General features: G+C 36.0%; 1 protein-coding gene across 1 annotated transcript; it reads left to right on the top strand.

The window, feature by feature from the left end:
* Positions 1 to 1,818: 1,818 nt before the first annotated feature.
* LOC105193200 (homeobox protein GBX-2) lies at positions 1,819 to 18,741 on the top strand. Its single transcript, XM_011157561.3, has 4 exons — positions 1,819 to 3,515; positions 5,804 to 6,121; positions 16,428 to 16,741; positions 17,284 to 18,741. Exons 1-4 carry the CDS (start codon positions 3,227 to 3,229, stop codon positions 17,749 to 17,751), a joined length of 1,389 nt encoding a protein of 462 aa, XP_011155863.2. The 5' UTR covers positions 1,819 to 3,226; the 3' UTR covers positions 17,752 to 18,741.
* Positions 18,742 to 20,887: the final 2,146 nt, after the last annotated feature.

The following is a 20,887-nucleotide window of genomic DNA, read 5'->3' as shown; positions in this document are numbered from 1 at the left end:
TTAAGATCGAATCAAATGCTATGTGACATTGCGCTAATTGATACAATAATAATAAATAAGATGGATTACGTATGCAATCAATGAACATAGTCAACATACCTAAAGATATGTGAATATAGATTAGAGCATCGGAATAGTGTTTGCAAGGAGTGAGCAATGTATATTGGGTAACTTTAGGATCCAATTAAAGTGACGGCATGCTAACGAGTATCGAAATAGTATCGTTACTATAGTGATGCATCGATTAGCCGGCTCGGAGCCATCCACGCTGTAAACGATGCGTGGGCGTAAACCATCCTAAAATTCGACGTACAGGAGACGCGCGTGAAATAATAATGTAAAACGTTTCCAATAACGCGTTGCATGCAATGTAATAATTTAGAGTAATTAAATTTTTTTAAAGAGCAATTTACTTTTGTAATATCGAACTAATATAATCAATGAAAATACATTTGATAATTATTTAACATTAAAATTGTAATATTAATACAATTTAAATATTTTATATAATAATATCACACAACATGCTAAAAATTTATTATTTAAATTCTTTGTCGGATAATTTACTTTTTTTTATAAAAAGACTGTTTGTTTTTGCCAGAATAATTAATTCAGGAAAATATAGTACTTATATAAAACAAGATTAGGATGTTTTCATTCTTCTGTGATATTAAGACTCAATAGAAGAAATTAATAATTATACAATCAAAAGAATGTGACAATTAGGTGACGAGACAAATGGCAAGTAACATGCTAAGAATAAGTACGTGTCAATATCCTCACGGATGGATCAAATAAGACAACAGTCTTGATAAGTGTGCTCGTTAGGAAGCACCCTGCGGGGGTGGCGTGAAGGATAACTTAATGGGGAACACGTTGAAGATACAAAATAGACCGCGGAAGAAAGCAAGCTCGTTAACGTCGATTGCCTCACGTTTCAGAAACAGCTTAATTGGTCAATTACCTGTCAAAATTTTTTTGGACTTCAAAAGTTACTCATCGGTTTTCCGTCGTAATTTCAATGTGTGAGATTTGACGAATTTTATTTTGTTTACACACTACAGAATAATATAATATTACAATTATTATTAATGGCAGTAATCTATTATTTCGTACGAATTATTAGCGGAAAACCCATTAGTCCCTGAGAGTAAAACAATTTTGTTAACTCAGATAAAATTAAATTCTGTTACTCTGTAAACTATAAAATTATAGTTTGACAACTTGAGCAATATGCATTTATTTTCATTACAAATTCCTGTGCAGCACAAAATATTTCAGCAATATTTTCAAAATTTTTGTAATATTACTGAAATAATGCAATATTGCTGAAATGTTCTGTGCTATAGGTTCCTTTGTAAATAAATATAGTTTTACTTTTAGAAAACATAAACTGCCAAAAATTTTCTTCTTTTAAAATTGTTCTTGATAGTTACTCTTGACAGTTTTACTTTTTGGAAACTGCTGCCAATAGCTTCATCATCCATCTTTTAGAAGCCTTAGTTGAGTTAATTGCACTATCAGTCTGTCTAAACAAGCTGATATTTAAAAATGGACTTCTTATACCACGATGATTCTGAACTGTCCACCGTTTCCAATCTCGAAGCATCCGAATGCAAGTACTCCGGATTAAAGCCTGGCACCAAGATGGTGGATCTGCGGACGATAGGCGCGGCCGGACGACGCTGTTGGTCCGAATGCGACCAATCAGGATCGGACAAAAGTCTGTACGGCGATGCCACGCCATCCACCACGTCGGAACACGGCGCATGCCGAGGAATCACGAATTAAAATACCTTGCTCTATACCCTCGGCAGTCGCCCGTCGACCCGTGCGTCATACGGTCGCCTTCCGATATCTTTATAACGTGCAGTGTATAGTCCGGCGGTTGCTATCATCATGATCAACGTGGTGCAGAAATGTTCATAGTTGAAGTTATCGAGTTGATAGTAAAAGAAGAGTCATTTATAAAGACGGGCATAAACTGTTCCAGAAATTTTCATCGAGTGTGATTGCGATAATTTGTGTTCTCTTTTTGCAAAACTCTACAAAACTGCTGATGATCGGGACGAGTCTTCATGATTAACAGTGTTCTGCATTAATCTTTACATCACAGTCGACGGAGTAACATTCAGCATGAGAGTTTTAGAAACTCCGAAGGAGTTTCATATTACATTATTGCCCTAGACATATTTAACTAGTTATGACCGTTAATTTTATTTATAAATGTCGCTGTAATACATGGAAGAGCCAAACACTACATTTCAATAATCAAATACGATTTTCCATACGACACAGATTTTATATTCCTAGATATCATAATTTTCGTAAAACTGTGTTATAATTATAACAACCACTAGCGTTTCTGTAAATCAAGAAACTCAAGGAAGAATTAACAACAATGAAGTGTAATGTTAATACGAGCTAAATATTTATTAGATTTATTCGACGATATTGAAAAAAGAAAAAATTGTGACCAATGCCAAAGTACATTGATTTGTATGCCAAATGTGAGTACACATCGAACGACTATAGCAACTCCTATTATAAGGAAATTATCGCCAATGAAATGTAAAAGAATTACATTGACTGCCATACCGAATTGAAAGACTAATATTTAATAGTGTGATAATAGAGCAACAATAATTTTTACATATTATATTTCAATATTGAGTAAAAAAAAAGTAGTCGAATAGAAAAGAAGAAAATAATTGGAATAAACAGATAGTAAAAATTATTTAGTGTTAAAGTTTATTATAAAATGTGCCATAGCTGCAGTTGTAATGCAAAACACAATACCACGCAAAGTGAAATAAAGCAAAGTATTATTACAAATAATAAATCTAATCTTAAATTAGACGCTCACAACTATTATAAAACAATCATTAATAAACATAAGACGCCTTAACACTGATTGACATCTTTAAATTAATATTGCAAATTAATTTAGCGCTGACAATTCGAATTAAACCACTCTGAATTTTGTTACTCCAATCCAGTGCACAGCGATAATTAAATTTGCAATTTACCTTCTGGAAATTCTCGCAATTTGGCAGAACACACAAACGTGGAACATTACTTTTTAATCTCGCAGCGCTTTAAACCGCACTGAGAAACATCAACCATTGTGTGCGCGAAAAAAGAAAGATTATGTTCCGCACGTAGTATCGAACTGAGATCGGTCCCGCTCGATTTTGGACACCGGTCCATCGAGTTCAAAGGAGTCATGGACGTGAGCGTGGAGGAGACCGAGCTCGACGTCGGTTCGGCAAGCGACGAGTTGGAATCGTCGGCCGCGGAACCGAAGCTCGCGCGACGTCCGACACCGCGACCCTTCACGATCGAGAGTCTGATCGGTAGCGCGCGAGAGAATCATGATACCGGCAATGGTGGCGTCGTACGGGACGACCGGACGAACGGCAGCGAAGAGGAAGAGCACCGGGACCGGGACCGGGAATACGAGCTCTATCAGAGACACTACCTGGCGACCGCAGCGGCGACCACGTTGCCCTCAGGTGAGTACATTTTTTTCTGTTTAATTAGATCAGCAACACTAGAAAAAAATCAAAAATTCTAACAACTCAGTATTCTCTTTTATTAAAAATCTTTTTCCAATTGCAGCACTACTGCAATTGGAAACTTTTGTACAAATGCAAGATTTTAAGAATGAGATCTTTTTTGTTTGCGGTGTAAGCGCGAAGCGTTTTAATTATTTATATCCTTTTTAAGGAAGGACATTTGTAAAGAAATATTGAGTAAATTACTTTGAGAACTGTTTAGATAAAAAAGATGCGGATGTGAATAAAAACTTAGCGTCGCGACTGTAGCTTAAAATACAGTGGCTACATATACATACATAAAAATGAACGAATCGATAACTGCAGCGAAGAAATCGCATTACATCTACATGTCTGCTGTATTTGTAGTATTTGAGCTTCATTCAGCATTTTCTCTAATCTTCTGCAATAAGCAGAATAAAGTTGTTATGTAAAATTACGCCAAATTTATTATTGTAAATATTATTAGAAATATTTTATATGAAATTTAGAAAATGATTTCTATACGAAATAAATATCTTTGTCACAAATTCTGAAGTCCTTTGTAAAACTGAAATTCTTACTACGAAATTAATTTTTAAACGATCACATTTTCAATCTTTCTTATATTTATATTTTTGATCCATTAATTAAAAATAAACTAATGAGTTTTTCAAATACGAATTAATATTTATTTGTATTAAGTTGATAGCTGTTTTATAAACGTTTAATTTATAAAAGAAAAATTTCTTATTTAATATATAATATGTTATAGAAATTATATGTACTAAGATTATTATATATTCTTATATAATTTTTTACGTGCATGTGTGCATGTGCTCTTTTTTGCATTAAGTTCGTGAATATCGTTTTCCGTCGGAAGAATTATGACGCGCATTAATCCGGCTAGACATTGTTAATCGACACTAACTCTGTCTTATAATAAATGTGGATAATTACATTTAGAGAATCGTGTATATACGAATTAAGCCTATTATACGGAATAACAAAAATGTTAAAAATCATATTTATATACTACACTATTGGACGTGTATGTAACAGTTTCGAGCTTTGAGGTGATTAATTAAAGGCTCATGCGCATCCCCTTTTTTATTAACGCAATTGAGATGTGACTGTTTGTATAGAAGATTTTGCTGCAAAATAAGTAATATTATAACACGATTGCTATGAAGCATTATTGTATAATAGCGAGCAAAAGGTGCCGTATTGTCTAAGGATTGCTCCAAAACGTGAAAAGACCAGGTGTTGGCGACGTTTCACGAACTATAATTTGCGATCACGGATATGTCACTTGAAACCTTCGGAGTCTACCGTTTTTTTTCTTATGCATATTCAGTCATGTGTCTTATGCATATTCAATTTATGCATTATGACGCAATTCAGCTCTTCTAAGTTTTATCGTTACACGTTAATTTATAATTGCAACGCACAATTGATACGTTTCCAAATTTCGTCACATGAAAGAAAGTTGATTTATGTGTTATGAGATCGTAGAATTTAAAGAAGAATAAACGTGCACCTGTGTAAGACTAGAGTTTAAGCAATAAGAAGGTTGTCGTACAGTGCCAATAAACGAAAATAGAATTAATATTAAGAATATACTTTAAAAAGGCCACTTTTAGACGCAAAAATAATTATTCAGCAATTAAGAAATATATTAATATTAGAAAAACTAAAAGAATAGAAATAAAACGTAAAATTCGATTTATCTTGTAGTTCCATTCATTTATCATGACTTGTAATGGACAAACTTGTAGCACAAATAAAAATTGTCTACGAATCCAACAGCACATGTGCATATTTAATAGCTGTTGTTCTATTAAGTAACTTTATACTTTTACACGATCTGAAATGTCTGTCTGCTATCTTCAATAAATAAAAATGCGAATATGTATGCTTTATTTTTAAGAATGTTTATCTAAATACAAAATTTATATATAGGTATAATTTCAAATTTAAAAACACATTATTCAGTATAATCGAATTACATTTTAGTTGCAAATATTTGCGATGTTACGTATTAATGATCACAAAATTAGGCAGGTTAAATCAGTATCAGCATGGGTATTTTAGAATTGAGTAAACGACGTGGTATTTATTACCTATAGCATCCTGCTAAATCTAGGTCGGTCGTCTTTATATATCTCTGCGAAGTAACCCTTAAGTCTGCCAATTATCCACCTATTTACCAAATCCATTGAATCGGTTATCTACATCGGTCAATTATGAAGGTTTCGTCTGTATAGGTTTTGGCGTGCCACTCGGACTATACAGCGCTTGGCTACCGATGCGGATGTATGGTGGTAGCGGTGCATCCGGTGTCCCGATGCTGCCGCCGCAGCATCCGTCCGCCGGCTACCCGGCTCACCCGGAATTGCATCAGAGCCGACTGTCGCAGCCCTCCATACCGCCGTCCAATCATCCGCAGGGATACTATCCACTGGATGGTTGCCGTCGTGTCACGAACCAGCGTGCGCCGAGCAGCTTCACCGACAGCGAAGACGAGGACGGCAGCGTTGGATCGCCGGCGTCGCCGGCACACGATCTTTCTAAATCTCGACACGGTGAGTTTAACATTTTTTTAATATTTATTAAGGCAATGTAATAAAGACTATATGTATAATCACAAAAAATTGCGGAGATAGTTTTCATAAATCATGTTGGTTTGTTTGAAAATAATAGAATATATATATATATATATATATATATATATATACTTACAGAAAAAAATAAATATCAGATTATCGCAATGTTGATTAATTCGTATCTTCTTTCTGAGAAAAAATAAGTTTGACGTATTTTATATCATGTATGTTTTACAAAATAATCGTTTTGATTTTATGGTAAAATTATGTACAATTTGAATAATTTAGAAAAACTCAAACAAAATATTATTGTTATTAAAAGTACGTATTGTGATGTTGCATCTTTTAAAAATAAAGACAAATGTGTGTGCGTGAATATGTGAGAAATAACGCACATGATAAAATATGCTTGCTAAATATAACTTTATAAGTTAGTCAAACAACTATATCAAGCGTCTATAAATGTAAAAAATTCTATGATACACTTTTATTAGTTTTCTAGAGCACATGCGAATTTGTCTTGAATAATATACCATAATAGCTACATATTATATACATGAATAATACATCATAGTAACTGTATATTATAAGGAGAGTAGCCAAATGTATATCTTATATTATTCAAGTTATTTGTTATTATATTTTTCATTTGATACTGATTTGTACATAAATGAATGTTACAATCGTAGTTTGATGTTTCAGATATATTTACTCAATCAAAAATATAAAAAAATTAGTATAAAATTGCATTACTAATTACATAAATTAATCAAAAATTAACATCCTGTTATACTTATTGTACTTGATTTTTGAAATGTTTTAGCAAGCACATAATAAAATGTAATCTATTAAATTTTTGTATTGCGTATATCTCAAGTATCTTAATTTAATATCTTTATTACTAAATGTTACTTATACTAATTGTAGGTAAAAATATAAAATATTAAAGAGGTAATTTAGAAAACCGATATGTATTCAGCAACTCTCTCCTGTAATTGATAATTTTAAATCTGTCGATAAAACGGTAATTTGAAACGATTGATCGACTTTCAATAGATATATTCTTTAATTCTAGTCTGGTGTGCAAATCTTTGACCTTTACTTGATTGCTGGTGCATAATAGATAAGTTCATCCTGTGCTTGTGATAATATATGTATATCTTTATTATAGCGCAATTTTAAGTATTTCAGGAAGAGATTATTAGGTCATAATAAGGTTACACAATAACTAAACATTGAATAGTATAAAAATAGATGTTGCCGCTGGTCTGTAAAGAGGAATAGAATGACCTATGGATCCAATCGCGAAACAGGAGAAATCGGTAGGTCCGATTGACGAACGTTTACGAATTCCGATGGCGTGTCTTCGGTCACGATCGCAGTCGCTACGATCGACCGCAAAGGATCGAGATATACGGTAGCATGCATAAATTATCGCGCTCCCGTAGCCTGATCTCATCTTGTATGTGTATAAATACGGATGAGTGGGCGATACTTGTGATATCTCTCGCAGTCTATCTTAGCCGAACTTCTAATGTGTCTTCGACAAAATAATTCTGTCTCCGTACATTAACAATCCCTCATAGTTTTACTTTTCCAAAAAAAATTTTTTTTAGCAAATTATCTACATATTTAATAGTTTAAAAGTAGTACAATAGTATAGTTAAATAAAAAGAAAATATTCTGAAAATATTTAGTATATTTTAATCAATTTTAAATCAACGTAAGAATATATGAGTAATAATAATAAAATAGAAATAGAGTTTATGCTATTTTCATTATGATAGTAACCCTCAAGAGAAACAGAAAATCCAATTTTTCTCAAGGACTTTTACGGTGTTTCACGGAAGACTCCAAACGCGTCGCCATTGAATCGCCGAAAGCCAAAGGATACATGACCGCCGATCGCCGATCACGTATTTCCGTGGGGACAATTCCGATGGTGTACAGATGCGTGCATTTATTCGTGGCCGGACACACTTTTTATTGATGTACCGCCGACCGGTGGCGATTTCGTATGCGAGACGAAATGGCTTCGGGGAACCTGTCATCGGTCATTTATGACGCACCGCGCCGAACCGGTGCGTCGATCGTCACGAGGCGCGATCGCGACGTTCTACGAATTCGTCGCGATCCACCTACGTGCGGCTATTGCGTCCTCGCTCAATGTATAGATTACCGATCCTGGTCCTGCCAACAAGAATCGGGGGAAAGAAAGAAGGCAAAAAGAGTCTGAAGACACACAGAAATACCAATTTTAATTTGATTTGCGCTTCAACGATATTGAAAACGAGCAGCAAATTTTAAGAGTTCAGATTCTAAACTTAAATAACAAAGTAGACGAAAGAATTGAATGGGCCAAAAATATATATTAATTTCTCCGATTTCTATTCTTTTTCTTGGAAATAGAAACCTTAATGCTTTTGAAATTGCTAAAGCACTTTTAAAATTAAATACGTAAACTCTGTGTCTAAAGCTTTTAACTTTTGGTTTTAAACAATAGTGAAAATTCTTTTTTCACTGAAAAATAAAAAGAACTGAATTGTGTAAAGTCAAATACCGTACTTAGAAAAGTCAGGTGCTGTAGCGTTCAAAAATGTTGACATCTTAAAGAGTCAACAATCAAGTTTTTTAACAGGAAACTCTTCACTAATTATCTTTCTTTTACGTTTATAACAATTGTGAATAAATTTCGAATAAATTATGCATGATTTGTGAATTTGAGGTTGCGTCAGAAAAAAAAAAATATCGCTCGACTCAAAATAGTTGTCGCATATCGACTGTTAATCTGTTAAATAATTTACAGATTAATCATATTAAGAAATTAGGTATGTGAGAAACTAGACAGAATTAATATGCATATCGTTTAATGCAATCAACCACACATCGCGCTATTTCTGAATGAGATCGGTTTTATTCTTGATCAGATGAATTTTTATTCAAGCACGGACGAGCAGTTATTTTAATGCGATCGTCGATCGAGACGATGCGTCATAAATACACAACGCTTAGATCTTATCGAACGCCGAAGCTATTATCCAATGACGGGAAGTTAAAAATAACTCCTTCTTTTGCAATGTCTGGAACCCTCGAATTTTCCAATTAGACAATTGTTGGAGCTGTGTGAAGATGAGAAAATCACTAAGTTTCTTCACTCATGAATATAACACAATGGAGAGCAATGTATTTTATGTAAAAGATTCTGATCATTTTAATGAAGTTACATAATTATATATGAAGTTGTATCTAATTCAACAAAACATACTAAATTTTCTTTATGAGAAGGATATAGTCGTATTTCACATAAACTACATAAATAATAGACTTGTAGAATGAATGAAATTGTTAAGATATACATCTAAAACTCTTAGAATCATATAAATGTCCTATTTCGAACTTCATTACTGAAGAGAACGAAAATATCAAATCCACACAAGCCTCACACACATAGATATATTGAAGATTGGATTAGTAACAGATAAGTACTTTGAAATGAGAACGAGTCTCGCGATATTCAACAGCGAATTATTAATCAATGGCCCAGATGTGACACGGCGGAAAGTGTGTTAACGGCGTTTTCATCATGAGAACACGAAAGCTGGCTACATGAATCGAATATATGGAAGACTCGAGCGAAGCTTTTGAGTGCCCATGTAAAATTTAGAGTTCCATTCACGGCGACGCGGAACGATTTGATTCGCCGTCGCTTCGAATAATCAAATGATCGTTCATGAAAATCTTGTTTCATCTCGAAATCTTGTTTCATCGAAAATAACGAATTCGTCGATAGAAATAAATAATTCTTTTAAACGACGAATATAAAATTGCCACGATATGGGGCTTAAGTGACATTTACAAATAACAAAATATAATTATTTTTGTATCGTATACCATTTACGAAAATGTAATGTTCTTTTTCGTACGGAAATCAAACGATTTTTTTTTTTATTTCTATGTGATTGCAGAATGTACATGTGTCATTATCTTCACAATTCTATAATAATATTCTGATACTTTTCAGTTTCAATTTGACAACAACAATTGCCATAATACAGCAAGAAATTAACGTTTACAATTTATGTTAAAAAATCCATAGTTAAATTAAAACAAAATCAATGCGCGATAATCTGATTTATTCTAATTTTCAAATAATATGCTAAATGTAAGAACGTTTCAACATCGTTTTCATAGACAGAAATGATTTCATATTTGCATTATTAATTTTCAACCTACACGAATAAACGAACAAATTATGAAGTCATTACTGTAATCGTTTATTTCCGCACACTCGAATCTAATTCGATGATGTTCAAATGGCATACGGGAAGATAATCATCGAATGCCACTTGAATTTTAATCACACTCGTCGGTTCTGCGGCGGGAAGCCGATTAGCGTATCGCGCGCGTCAAACGAACGGAAGGATCATATTTCGATTTGGCATACGAGACGAAAGATCTTTTGGACCATGTCATTCGTCATTCATAGCCATCAGAACGACGACCGAGATGAAAACGATTATACGAAGAACGGGACTTCTCGAGGCCAGGAACGTATAACAAAGTGGCTGTCGCGTCGCTGTGAATGGAAATCGTCAGTTCTCTTCAGCGCTACCGTGACGCGACGTTGAGCGTCGTGCAATATTTATAACGTCAGCGCTGCAGAATTAACGATACAACCGGTATAACCTGGGCTATAACTGCCAGTGGCTGGACGATATAGCAATTAACTGTAACATAATTACATCGAGAGTACTTATCAAGGAAAATTGTCGATAAACAGATGGCTGTTATGTAAGATGGATTGAAAGTTCTCAAAATAGCAAAACTTGGCTTCTAAAAAAATTATGACCAGAATTATTTGCAATAATACAGATAGTTAAACTTAAGTAACAAAAAGTGGCAAGTGCTAATAAATTTACGAATTACTATTTGCCGCCTTCCCTTTCTTACTAATTGTCGGGGATGTTGTCAATAAATATGTTTGAGCAGGTATTTTTAATTGACTATTACTTTTTATTTTCTTTTAATTACAAAACCTGGGCTGTAATATAAATTCTGATATATAATATATTTTATATATACAATTGATAAACAGATTCTTGTTTCTTGTATTTTGCAAAATAACTTTTTTTTTAATGTACATTTTGTAAAATTGTATATTATGCAGAATAGAAAAAATACATTTTTCCCATTACCTTGGTGCTTACTCGTGCTCTATTTGAGAGTTTTAAAAAAACTATTAACATAAAATTATAAAAAAGGATTACTTTATTAATGGAGGTTGTTTGAGTCGAGAAAATTTCACATGTGCCAAACATTATTTTTTTTCACGCTTATTCTTTTGAAAATTCATTCTTTTGTTGTTGCGTACCGTGAGAATACAGATAGAAAACATTTTATTCGTAGCATGCCGTACACGCGGGAAGAGAAAGAGAGAAGAAGCGGTTGAACCGGCGCTTCGCTATATCGATCGTCGCAATGCCCGGTAACGTCATCGTGCAGCACAAACCGACAGAGCGCAACCCGTTAATAAGCCCGATTGAAATTTCATGTCGCACATCCAAAAATACACTCACGAAGTGATACGCGAGCGGCGAATGAGCGTTTCCTCTGCTCCGATCCCGATAATTGCTTCCGGCGAGATTCGCCGATCGATCGCGCCGGGCGCTATATCGGGCCGCGATCGAGCAAATTATTCCGAAACGAGGTCGCGAATCTCGCCTGCCTTCTTAACGTTTAATAAACCGGACGTATTTTCCGCACGGTTAGAAGCGCACGTGGCTATTGAAACCTTATCCTTATCCTAACCAAGATACAAAAATAACGAAGAAAAGAGAGTAAAGGTATAATTAAGGCTATGTAAAGCTACATATTTACGTGATATATAAATCATGTCTTGTAAATATTTTATAATCTTTCTTCTTAATTTTTCAATGCTAGTTAATAATTTACAACATTACGGTTACATTAGATAATTATTAATTAAAGGAAAATCTAACAATGTGTTGCAAGAAGAAAAAATATGTCCTCTAAATTTCATGAAAGGAAAATTGAATTTGTGCAATTGTGTGATTTGCCATTGTATAAGAAATCAGAATTCACTTCTATAAGACCGACAATGATTCAGATTCATTAGGAGTGATTTTTAACTCTTATTATAGTGGCATATTACTTGAATAATTGCACAATTTCAATTTTCACTTTCTTACTTTACGATATTTAGAAAGTACAGTTGCTACGATTGTGATCGAACTAATGCAAGTCATTGCATTGATACTTTACGAAAATCGCAAATGCATAAATAGTTTCTCCACTACTCGTTGCCCGTTAGTTGCAATCGAGCGATATAGCACCCGACCCCCGAGCCTTTTTTCGCTTTTCCCGCAGTTTCCCCGGTCGCTGAATTTTCGTTATTCATTGCTCGAGTACGGATCCTGCGGCGCGTCCGACACGATATGGGAGGATCGCATCTTGCTCCGTGAAGGACCGCGCCGTACTTGTCGCAAAAAAAAGGAACAGTGCTCTTGGTAACAATGATACCGAGATTGGCACGATTCCGCCGATCGATCGAAACCCCGCGTCATTATGTGAGATGTTATGGTCGCAGTATAATTTGTTTAGTTTCATCCGCTATGTGTTTGCATTGTCATGAACTTATTATATTCTAAAATTTTTTTTACTCGTATGTCAACGGAACTAAGAATCTTGAAATAGAAGAGATTAAGAATGAACGTATCTAAATTAAACTTTGAATGAAAAGAGTAAAGAATGAAATCTATGAAATTGTTAGAAGATTAAAATTAGAAGATCATTATCTTTCAAAGAATCGGAAAGTGTTAACATCTTTTAATCTGAGAATTTTTAAGAATGAAAAGTTATTTATTTTTTTCAGGAATTTCAAAATTCTAAGAATTTCAGGATTTAAGAACTCTAAATTGGTTTAATAATATATACAATATGATTGTAAGGATAGAGTGCACAAAGCATTGCAACATTACGCCTTACAATTTTAAATATTCAGAGATATTTAATATAGAGTATAAGTCCAGTTTACGTCGCGTGAGGATTCAAGCCGCAGAAATCGGAAAAAAATAGAAAGAATGAGGGAAATTTACAGTAACCACTGTTATGTGCCTTTATATCATATTACGCTGAATCGTAATTTTAGTCTTTTACTCTTAATAATGAAACCATGAGTTGAATCGATCTGTCAACGTAGTAAGTAGCGCAATTATGTATTATAGCCCACGTAAAGTGATTATTGTAGGGATTATAGAAGGCTTAGCGGGTATTTCGTGATAAGTGTAGAGGTGAAAAATAAGAGTACAACAAAATAGAAGTGCTTTGATCTTGCATGTTCTTTGTTCAGTTTGACATCTTATATATCTTATCAAGGTAGAATATTTTTAAAGTTTTTTTTTTCAAATATAAGAAAATAAATATTTCTTATTAATATTTTTTTATAGTGGTAGATATTATGAAAGTTTTATTTTTAAGGTACTGTATATTTTTCTTAAAATACGTAATACTTGACAAGTTAAGTTCGGATAGTTACAACATATATACCGGAATTATTCTTTATAATGTCTCTCTTTTATTTTTTTTTCCTTTTTTCTTTTCTCTTTCTCACTCTCTTTCTCTCTCAAGAAAATGTCGGAAACCAGCTGACAAGCAATTGATAAAATGGAAGCAATAAAATTGAATAGATTGCGAAAATTAATCAGACATGAACGACCGGTGAATTGATAACGAAGATCGTTAAATGATTTGATTTCCGGTTGCTTCATCATTGACAGGTTTCAATAATTGCCACTTGCCAGCGGTTAAATAAAACATGAGCTCTAGAACATGCCAACTATTTTCACCAATTATTATTATACGCTGCGAATCGATAATATTTTAATATTACTTTGGACACAGATATCAGCAGCTTTTCTTAGGGCGAAATCGATAAAATTGCCGCGACCCAATTAATCTATTGCGTGTTTGTGTAATTGACGGGTAAATTTACAACTCAATCGATTAGTGACCAAATTACTCTACTTTTTGAATATTAAACGGTTTCATGATATTATTCTTTTATTACGTAACTTAAGAGATATTTGTGTTATTTGGCAAGATTATTTTAATATTGCATGAATTGCTTTTATCACACTCGTTTTTTTACAATATTTTCCACATGTAATGAATTGTTTAAATTGGAAGAACAAAATTTTTATGCAATTTCGGTTTTATACTAAATTAGAAATTATGTATTTTACCTCCCTTCATGTATTTTTTATCTTTACAGCAAAGATTCTTTTTTCCTCGATTGAAAAACTAAACTTTCTTTACGATTCAGTCATATGTTCATTCATCAATTTTCTATCGTCTTTGCTTACTCACTGTGCTAATCAGTTTGCCAGTTTCAAACAAACGAAACTGTCGATTCCAATGTCGCGTGTTGAAGTTTCGGGTTATAGCCTCGCTCCAATAACTCTATTCGCTAGAAAAGTATAGCTTAAAAAATCCTTAGCGCGCCGCGCTAAGGTCCGTTAAACGAGAATGTAATCGACATTGTTCTCGCGGATCGATCCGCACGCTCGATTTTGCCGCGAAGTGTAAAGACGGCAGGCAGGGGACAACGCCCGAGGTACGCTCGCGGAAGCGTCCCGCTCGCCTAATCGAAACCTTCTGAATAAATCAACGACTGGAGAGTGCATCAAACCGGCGTGGCGCGCGGCGCGGAGGAAAGTTGCGCGCTACCATAAGCGCGCGCTCGATCAGCCCCGCGAACTTCGGGATAAGAAAGACGCGCGAATCGCGGCCGATGAATAAGTCAGGCTGACCATAGCCGAGTTGGCCGTTGACAACGAACTTTAGCAGGAAATAATGCGTCCGTAAATAACGACCGGCTCTTGATCATGCGACCCGGCCACGTTGCGGTGGGAAAAGTTGTGCTGATCACGTGCGGTTACTGACTCGAGAAAATCCAGCCCGCGACAAAGAACTACGATACTATTTATACCTTATTTCTAAGAGAAATGAGTATTGCGCGTTTATATGTTTAAATTCATGTTAATCTACCTCGACTGGATCCTGTGATATTTTTTTAAACGGCTCATTTATTATTTTGCAAATATTATTTTATCGCATTAATAAACGTTAATCGCTGCACTTTTACAAATAAATAGATGTACCGTACTCATTGATTTCTTTTACTTGAAACTCTTGAAAATTTCCGAGGTATTTTCAGCACGAAATGTTTAAAATTACGATCCCTTTATATAAAAGTCCTCTTCGATGTCAATACCAAAGACAATCTTCGATAAATGTTTCTCTTGCGGACATTTGTTGACGCAAATTTCCGTTCCCATCGAGTCGATCGTCGAATCAGTCGAACACGAGCCATTCGAGTGGAACTTATAACCGCGCTCTGTAGGAATAATTTTCAATAAATAATGACCCAACGGAGTCATCAAACTCCGTGGTAACTTTGTTTCGTATCTCAGTGCATATTGCATGTCGCGCTCGACTGTCTCGCGGATGAAGGGGGAAAAAAACGGTATACGGGAAATTACGAATGGGAAAACGCTACCGACGATCGAAGAACGCAACTTTTATGAAGGAACGACCAATCTGCTCCGCATATTAAATAGCCGCCGGACTATACATACCGCGGCGATGTTCTCTCGATAACGATAAACTCCGTTGATGACTTAATGTCGCGAAAGTTAGTCGTGGATTTCAATCCTCGGAATTGTGCAATTTTGATGACCACACGTTTCGAATACTGAACACAGTTAATATTTGCTCTTATTATATACCCAGCTCCTGTTATAGATTGATCGCAGAAATAGTATTTTGAGATGTGAATTGCATTTTTATCTACGCTTGTAATGGCCGATTGAATGATGCGCTGACAGAATGCAAACGTTACATGAATTAACAACACATTATTTTGTTACAATGTGCACTATCGTCAGAAAGTTTAGGATTAACGTAAAAATTGATATGTTACTATTTTCAAAATGAGCTAACATTGTTTAAAACAATCAGTTTCGTTTATTCGATTTTAACATCATTAAATAATATTATTAACAATTAGCACAAAAATCTAATAAGCTGAATGATTATTAGCAATATTATTCATTTTGGGAATAATAACATATAGATGGGTCCTAAACTTTTTCACGATAGTGCAGACTCTCAATTTCATTATATTTTATTCTATTAACTATATTACACGTTGATATATGTACAAATAAAATTTGGCAGGTATCTCATAATCATTTACATGTTTCAGGATCTGAGAACGGGCGTGCGTCAGCCGAGAGCGATGAAGAGGGTGTCGGAGCTGCAGGTTCCGGCGAGGGCCACGACGTTTCCGATGGTGTTGTCAGTGGCGTCGGCAATGCCGCCCCAAGCCCTAGTAGAGCTTTAGAAAACGGACAGAGCTCGTCAGCATCGGGTGCCGGTGGCAACAAAGCTCGCCGGCGACGTACCGCGTTCACCTCGGAACAGCTGCTCGAGCTGGAGCGCGAATTCCACGCCAAGAAGTACCTGAGCTTAACAGAACGCTCGCACATAGCGCACGCGTTGAAATTGTCGGAGGTGCAGGTCAGTGCCAAACTAAAACGATAATCGATAAACTGTATAGTCAGAGCTTAATCAAGGAATAAATTAGGATCATAATCGTTAGAATTCAAGATAGGACTCGATCGAATGTCTTGAAGGAAGGCGAACTTTGCAACCCCGAGAAAGAGAATTCATTCTTATACAATCATTCAAATTTACAATATTGATATCTACTTAAACTATCGAAAATTAATAAAATAGCTGGTAATTTTTTTCAATTATTCAAATTTATAATGTATACTTCCTAAGATTTTTCGTAACTTTTATTGCAATATGTAAATAACTAAATTAATAAATTTACTTTTCCTCTTCATCATTTTTTTCAAAGATACTTATACATGTAGTATATTTAAATAGAAGAAATTAATGATCAGTATTAAAATCACGTGATGATTGTTAGAACCTTTAATTTCTTTAAATGCATTTTAATTTATTTGTTACAATAACAGTATCACATACTTCTCTTTCTTTTCCATCAAGAGAATTTACATAACTTAAAAATTAATCATTTAACTCTGGCGCAGGTGAAGATCTGGTTCCAGAACCGACGTGCCAAATGGAAACGGGTGAAGGCCGGGTTGAGCGGTGGAGGCGTCGGCGTCGGTTCGGCAGCGGCAGCCATGACGCCATCCGGCGCCTCTGGCCGTCACAATGGTGCCACGGGGCAGCACACTACCGGTACCAGAATCGTGGTGCCGATACCGGTGCACGTGAGTCGTTTGGCGGTCAGATCGCATCATCATCACCTGGAGAAGTGTGCGAGGGCGCCGCGCGGAAGACCGACGCCGTCTTCGGGCGAGGGTGGGTCCTCGGGAGCGTCGTCGTCGGTGTTGGGAGATACCTTGGGACTAGTGAATACGTCGGTGAATCTGACGGGCCAGGTACAGCCGCCTTTGGGCGCCGGTATGGGGATGGAGATCGGAGTCGGGGGTGGTCTAAGGGCCTTCGCGGTGCCGGCGCATCGTGCCGGTCTCGGGTCCTCCGGAAGGTAGTGAATGTCGTGGATGATGAACTTGGATACCCGACGGTGGGATACGAAAGGACAGATAGAGGTAGATCGATAATCGGTGTGAAACGCGCGCGTGAGAAAATGAAGTCGAGTCCTCGTTATAAAATTGGGTATAATGTCGATCAAAAATTCAAAAACAACTATGATAAATGTGAAATGAAACGTTGGAAGAAGATAAACACAAACTTTCCCTTTGTCTTATATAACTTTTATCTATTGCACTATATATATATATATCGCTCGTTAAAAGAGAATACTAAATCGTTCTTTGTTGAAGTTAAATCGTTGTGCACGAACAAAAATAGCAGCTTTTTAAATTTTTCTGATCTTATAAATTTTTTTTCTATTTTAGCTGTCTTTCTAAGACTTATTGATTTTCTTTCTGTTTAATTCGCTCTTTCTTTCTCTCTTGTATCGGTCAAGATTTTTTAAATATATCACTTCGGTGAACTCGTATCTCGAGCGTTTGATTCTTTTTCAAAAGGAGAGTTTCGACTTCGCAGCGCGCATTGTAAATAGCAAGTCTTGGAAGTTTGTAAATATACACGTACACGTAGATAGTAACTTCGCATAAACACCATAAGCTTGTACTTGCTGTAGATAGTTTACGTTAAGCAGTGGGTTTCAGCTCGGCGGGCAACTACGTGGCAGCGATATCGTGATATCGATCGGCCGTGCGATCATTGCAGCTGCATTGCACCGGCGAAACGTTACAATGAGGCGGAAGCGCACAAAATGTCGGACTATAGACTTGCATACGTTGTAATATCGTGTCGGCAATAAAACGTGCGACTATAATCCGAAACTATATATCGTTTGCCTCCTACACCTTATGCTCACTCGGCACAACTATGATCAAGGAGGACGGCTCGTTAGGAAAGCGGCACTTACATAGCTCCTTGTCCAAAAATGTTTACACAGTAAGGAAAGTTTATACAAATTGTACTGTTGCAATAAAATCGTGAAAACACAACTGTAAGCTGTAAAGGTCAGACAGCTAGGCTGTAATTGATCCGTTGGAAATGTATCTTGGCGTACGAGAATCTTTAGAAATCAAGAGCTGCAACGTGATAAATTTTCAATCAGACTATTAAAATCTCAGAGTCTTGTATCTAAAGTGCAGCATTGTCGACGTGACAGACTTCGAATAATGGATTTCATATTCTACAAAGTTAGTTCGTCAGCTTTCGATTCCGTCGACACGCAATTGTCAGAGATCGCTAATCGGGGGCTCTCGCTTTTGCCTTGTTTTGACAATTTCGTCGCGGTCCTCGAGGGGGCCGGCCGCATCGTCGGATCGAGTCATCGTCATCGGATGCTCCCACGGGATCACTTCGTCCCAAATCGGCGGATTGTGCATTTTCGCAGGCTGCGGCGCGTGCGGGCCCCGAGCCTCTAAAAGGGATCCACGACCGAAATCGAGGCCCCCCTCTTTCGTTCACCTCGTAGGCGTGACCCCATATGCCGGTTTCAGCCGGGCCGCTGCAACTGTAGGACGATACACGATGCAAAACACGTCAATGTGTCAGCCGGCTAATTCGATTTAGCCTCCTTTGACTCGGAACAGCCGTGACTTTTGAAGCGGAAAGCACGATGGAAATACACGAGCATTGAGCTTTTGTCCGGCACGATAATTGATCAGGTGATTTCGTCTGTTTAGGTAAGTAATGAAAACATACGTAATGGGAGTTGTCAAATTTAATAATTATATTTTTATATTTTTAAAACACATCAACGCTATCTTTCGAGGTGCGATGATAACACATGAATATATAAATATGTAGTATGTAGAACATACATCTCAGACGACAATATAAAAAAACAATATCTGTATTAGCATTTAAATCAATTTTACCTTTAAGAGAACAAAAATAAAGCGAGCCACAGCAAAGATAATTTCAATAAAGTAACATTTCTACGTATTTTGCAGAAACTAGAGTTATCTTTCGTAAATAATGGAAATGTTCAACAAAGAAAAAGATAGAATATTACATTAGAGAATGTTAGAAAGATGCAGAAGATGACGAAAGAAGAAAGAAAACGAAAGATCGTCGTAGTGGTTGAAAGGGGGGTTGAAGGGAGCTCAAAAGGGGGAGGGAGGGGGAGGGGGGATCGGGATCGTATACAGTGTACACAATGGCAAGGCAGAGTGCATTACGGTTAATACACGAAAAGGACCGGCGCGGTCGTTTAGCCGGCGATCTCGGCAGTTACTGCGCCTCGCGCGAGGGATAAATCATCTCTCCCGACGCAGCCACGCCTACCCGGAGGACGCGGAAAGAGCAACTTCTCCCCTATAGAGCGTGGTAACGTACGGCGAGCTGTGGACGGCGACGTTACCACGTCCTTTGCGGTCGATGAGAACGAGTCGACGGCTTCCGGGAGAGGCGGAAAACTAATAATCGTGCCGCGAACGCGCACCGGAAGGCGACCCCGAGATTGCGGCGGTGACAGTAGTCTCGACCGCGTCGCCGTCGCACAGGACGAATTAGTCGATCGAGAACACTTTGCAAATCTATCGAGGATAGGGGGAACAAAAGTATCACTTTTTAGACTCGATCGTTTTTTGCTTTGTGCTTTTAAATGTTTAAAGTTATTTATATTTATATTTATATTTCTTTAATGCTTAAAACTTGAGCAAATCCTCGAGATATTTAGAAAACCTCTGCTGAAGTTACTTGATGAAAAAATAATTTTTTTACAGTTCGGAAAAAATCATGCCAATGATTCGCGGCTTTAGTGTTTATCTTCTTAAAAAAAAAATTCATATTATCTTTTCATTATAATAAATTGATAGCTTCAATGACTGTATATTTACTGAAGGTACTAAAAAAAGGAAAGATTACTATGATTTAATCATTGACGATAATATCTTTGAAATGGTGATGATATGTTTAGAAAGTGAGAATATTCTCTAATTAATTTGTTAAACTTGGAAAGAAAGACAGGAAGTTTTCAATAGTCTCAACGATTTTATACTTCCTGTTTATTTTCCAAATATATCTCTATATTAAATAATTAAATATCACATATATCGAAAATTCGGCTATATTCAGTTTACACGTGACACGGAATACACAAATATAAACCTAAATAATTATAAAATAAAATTGTCACTG

The sequence above is a fragment of the Solenopsis invicta genome, chromosome 10 (genome assembly GCF_016802725.1).
Source record: "Solenopsis invicta isolate M01_SB chromosome 10, UNIL_Sinv_3.0, whole genome shotgun sequence".
NCBI classification, from domain to species: Eukaryota; Metazoa; Arthropoda; class Insecta; order Hymenoptera; family Formicidae; genus Solenopsis; species Solenopsis invicta.
Note: the sequence above shows the minus strand (reverse complement) of the source record. Positions and strands in the feature narration are given on the sequence as shown.

Bases quoted from the DNA above. Each gene is read 5' to 3' on its own strand.
- LOC105193200 (XM_011157561.3), top strand. From the start codon at position 3,227: ATGGACGTGAGCGTGGAGGAGACCGAGCTCGACGTCGGTTCGGCAAGC. The intron at 3,516-5,803 runs GTGAGTACATTT...TCGTCTGTATAG, and splicing joins GGCGACCACGTTGCCCTCAG to GTTTTGGCGTGCCACTCGGA. The intron at 16,742-17,283 runs GTCAGTGCCAAA...ACTCTGGCGCAG, and splicing joins TGAAATTGTCGGAGGTGCAG to GTGAAGATCTGGTTCCAGAA.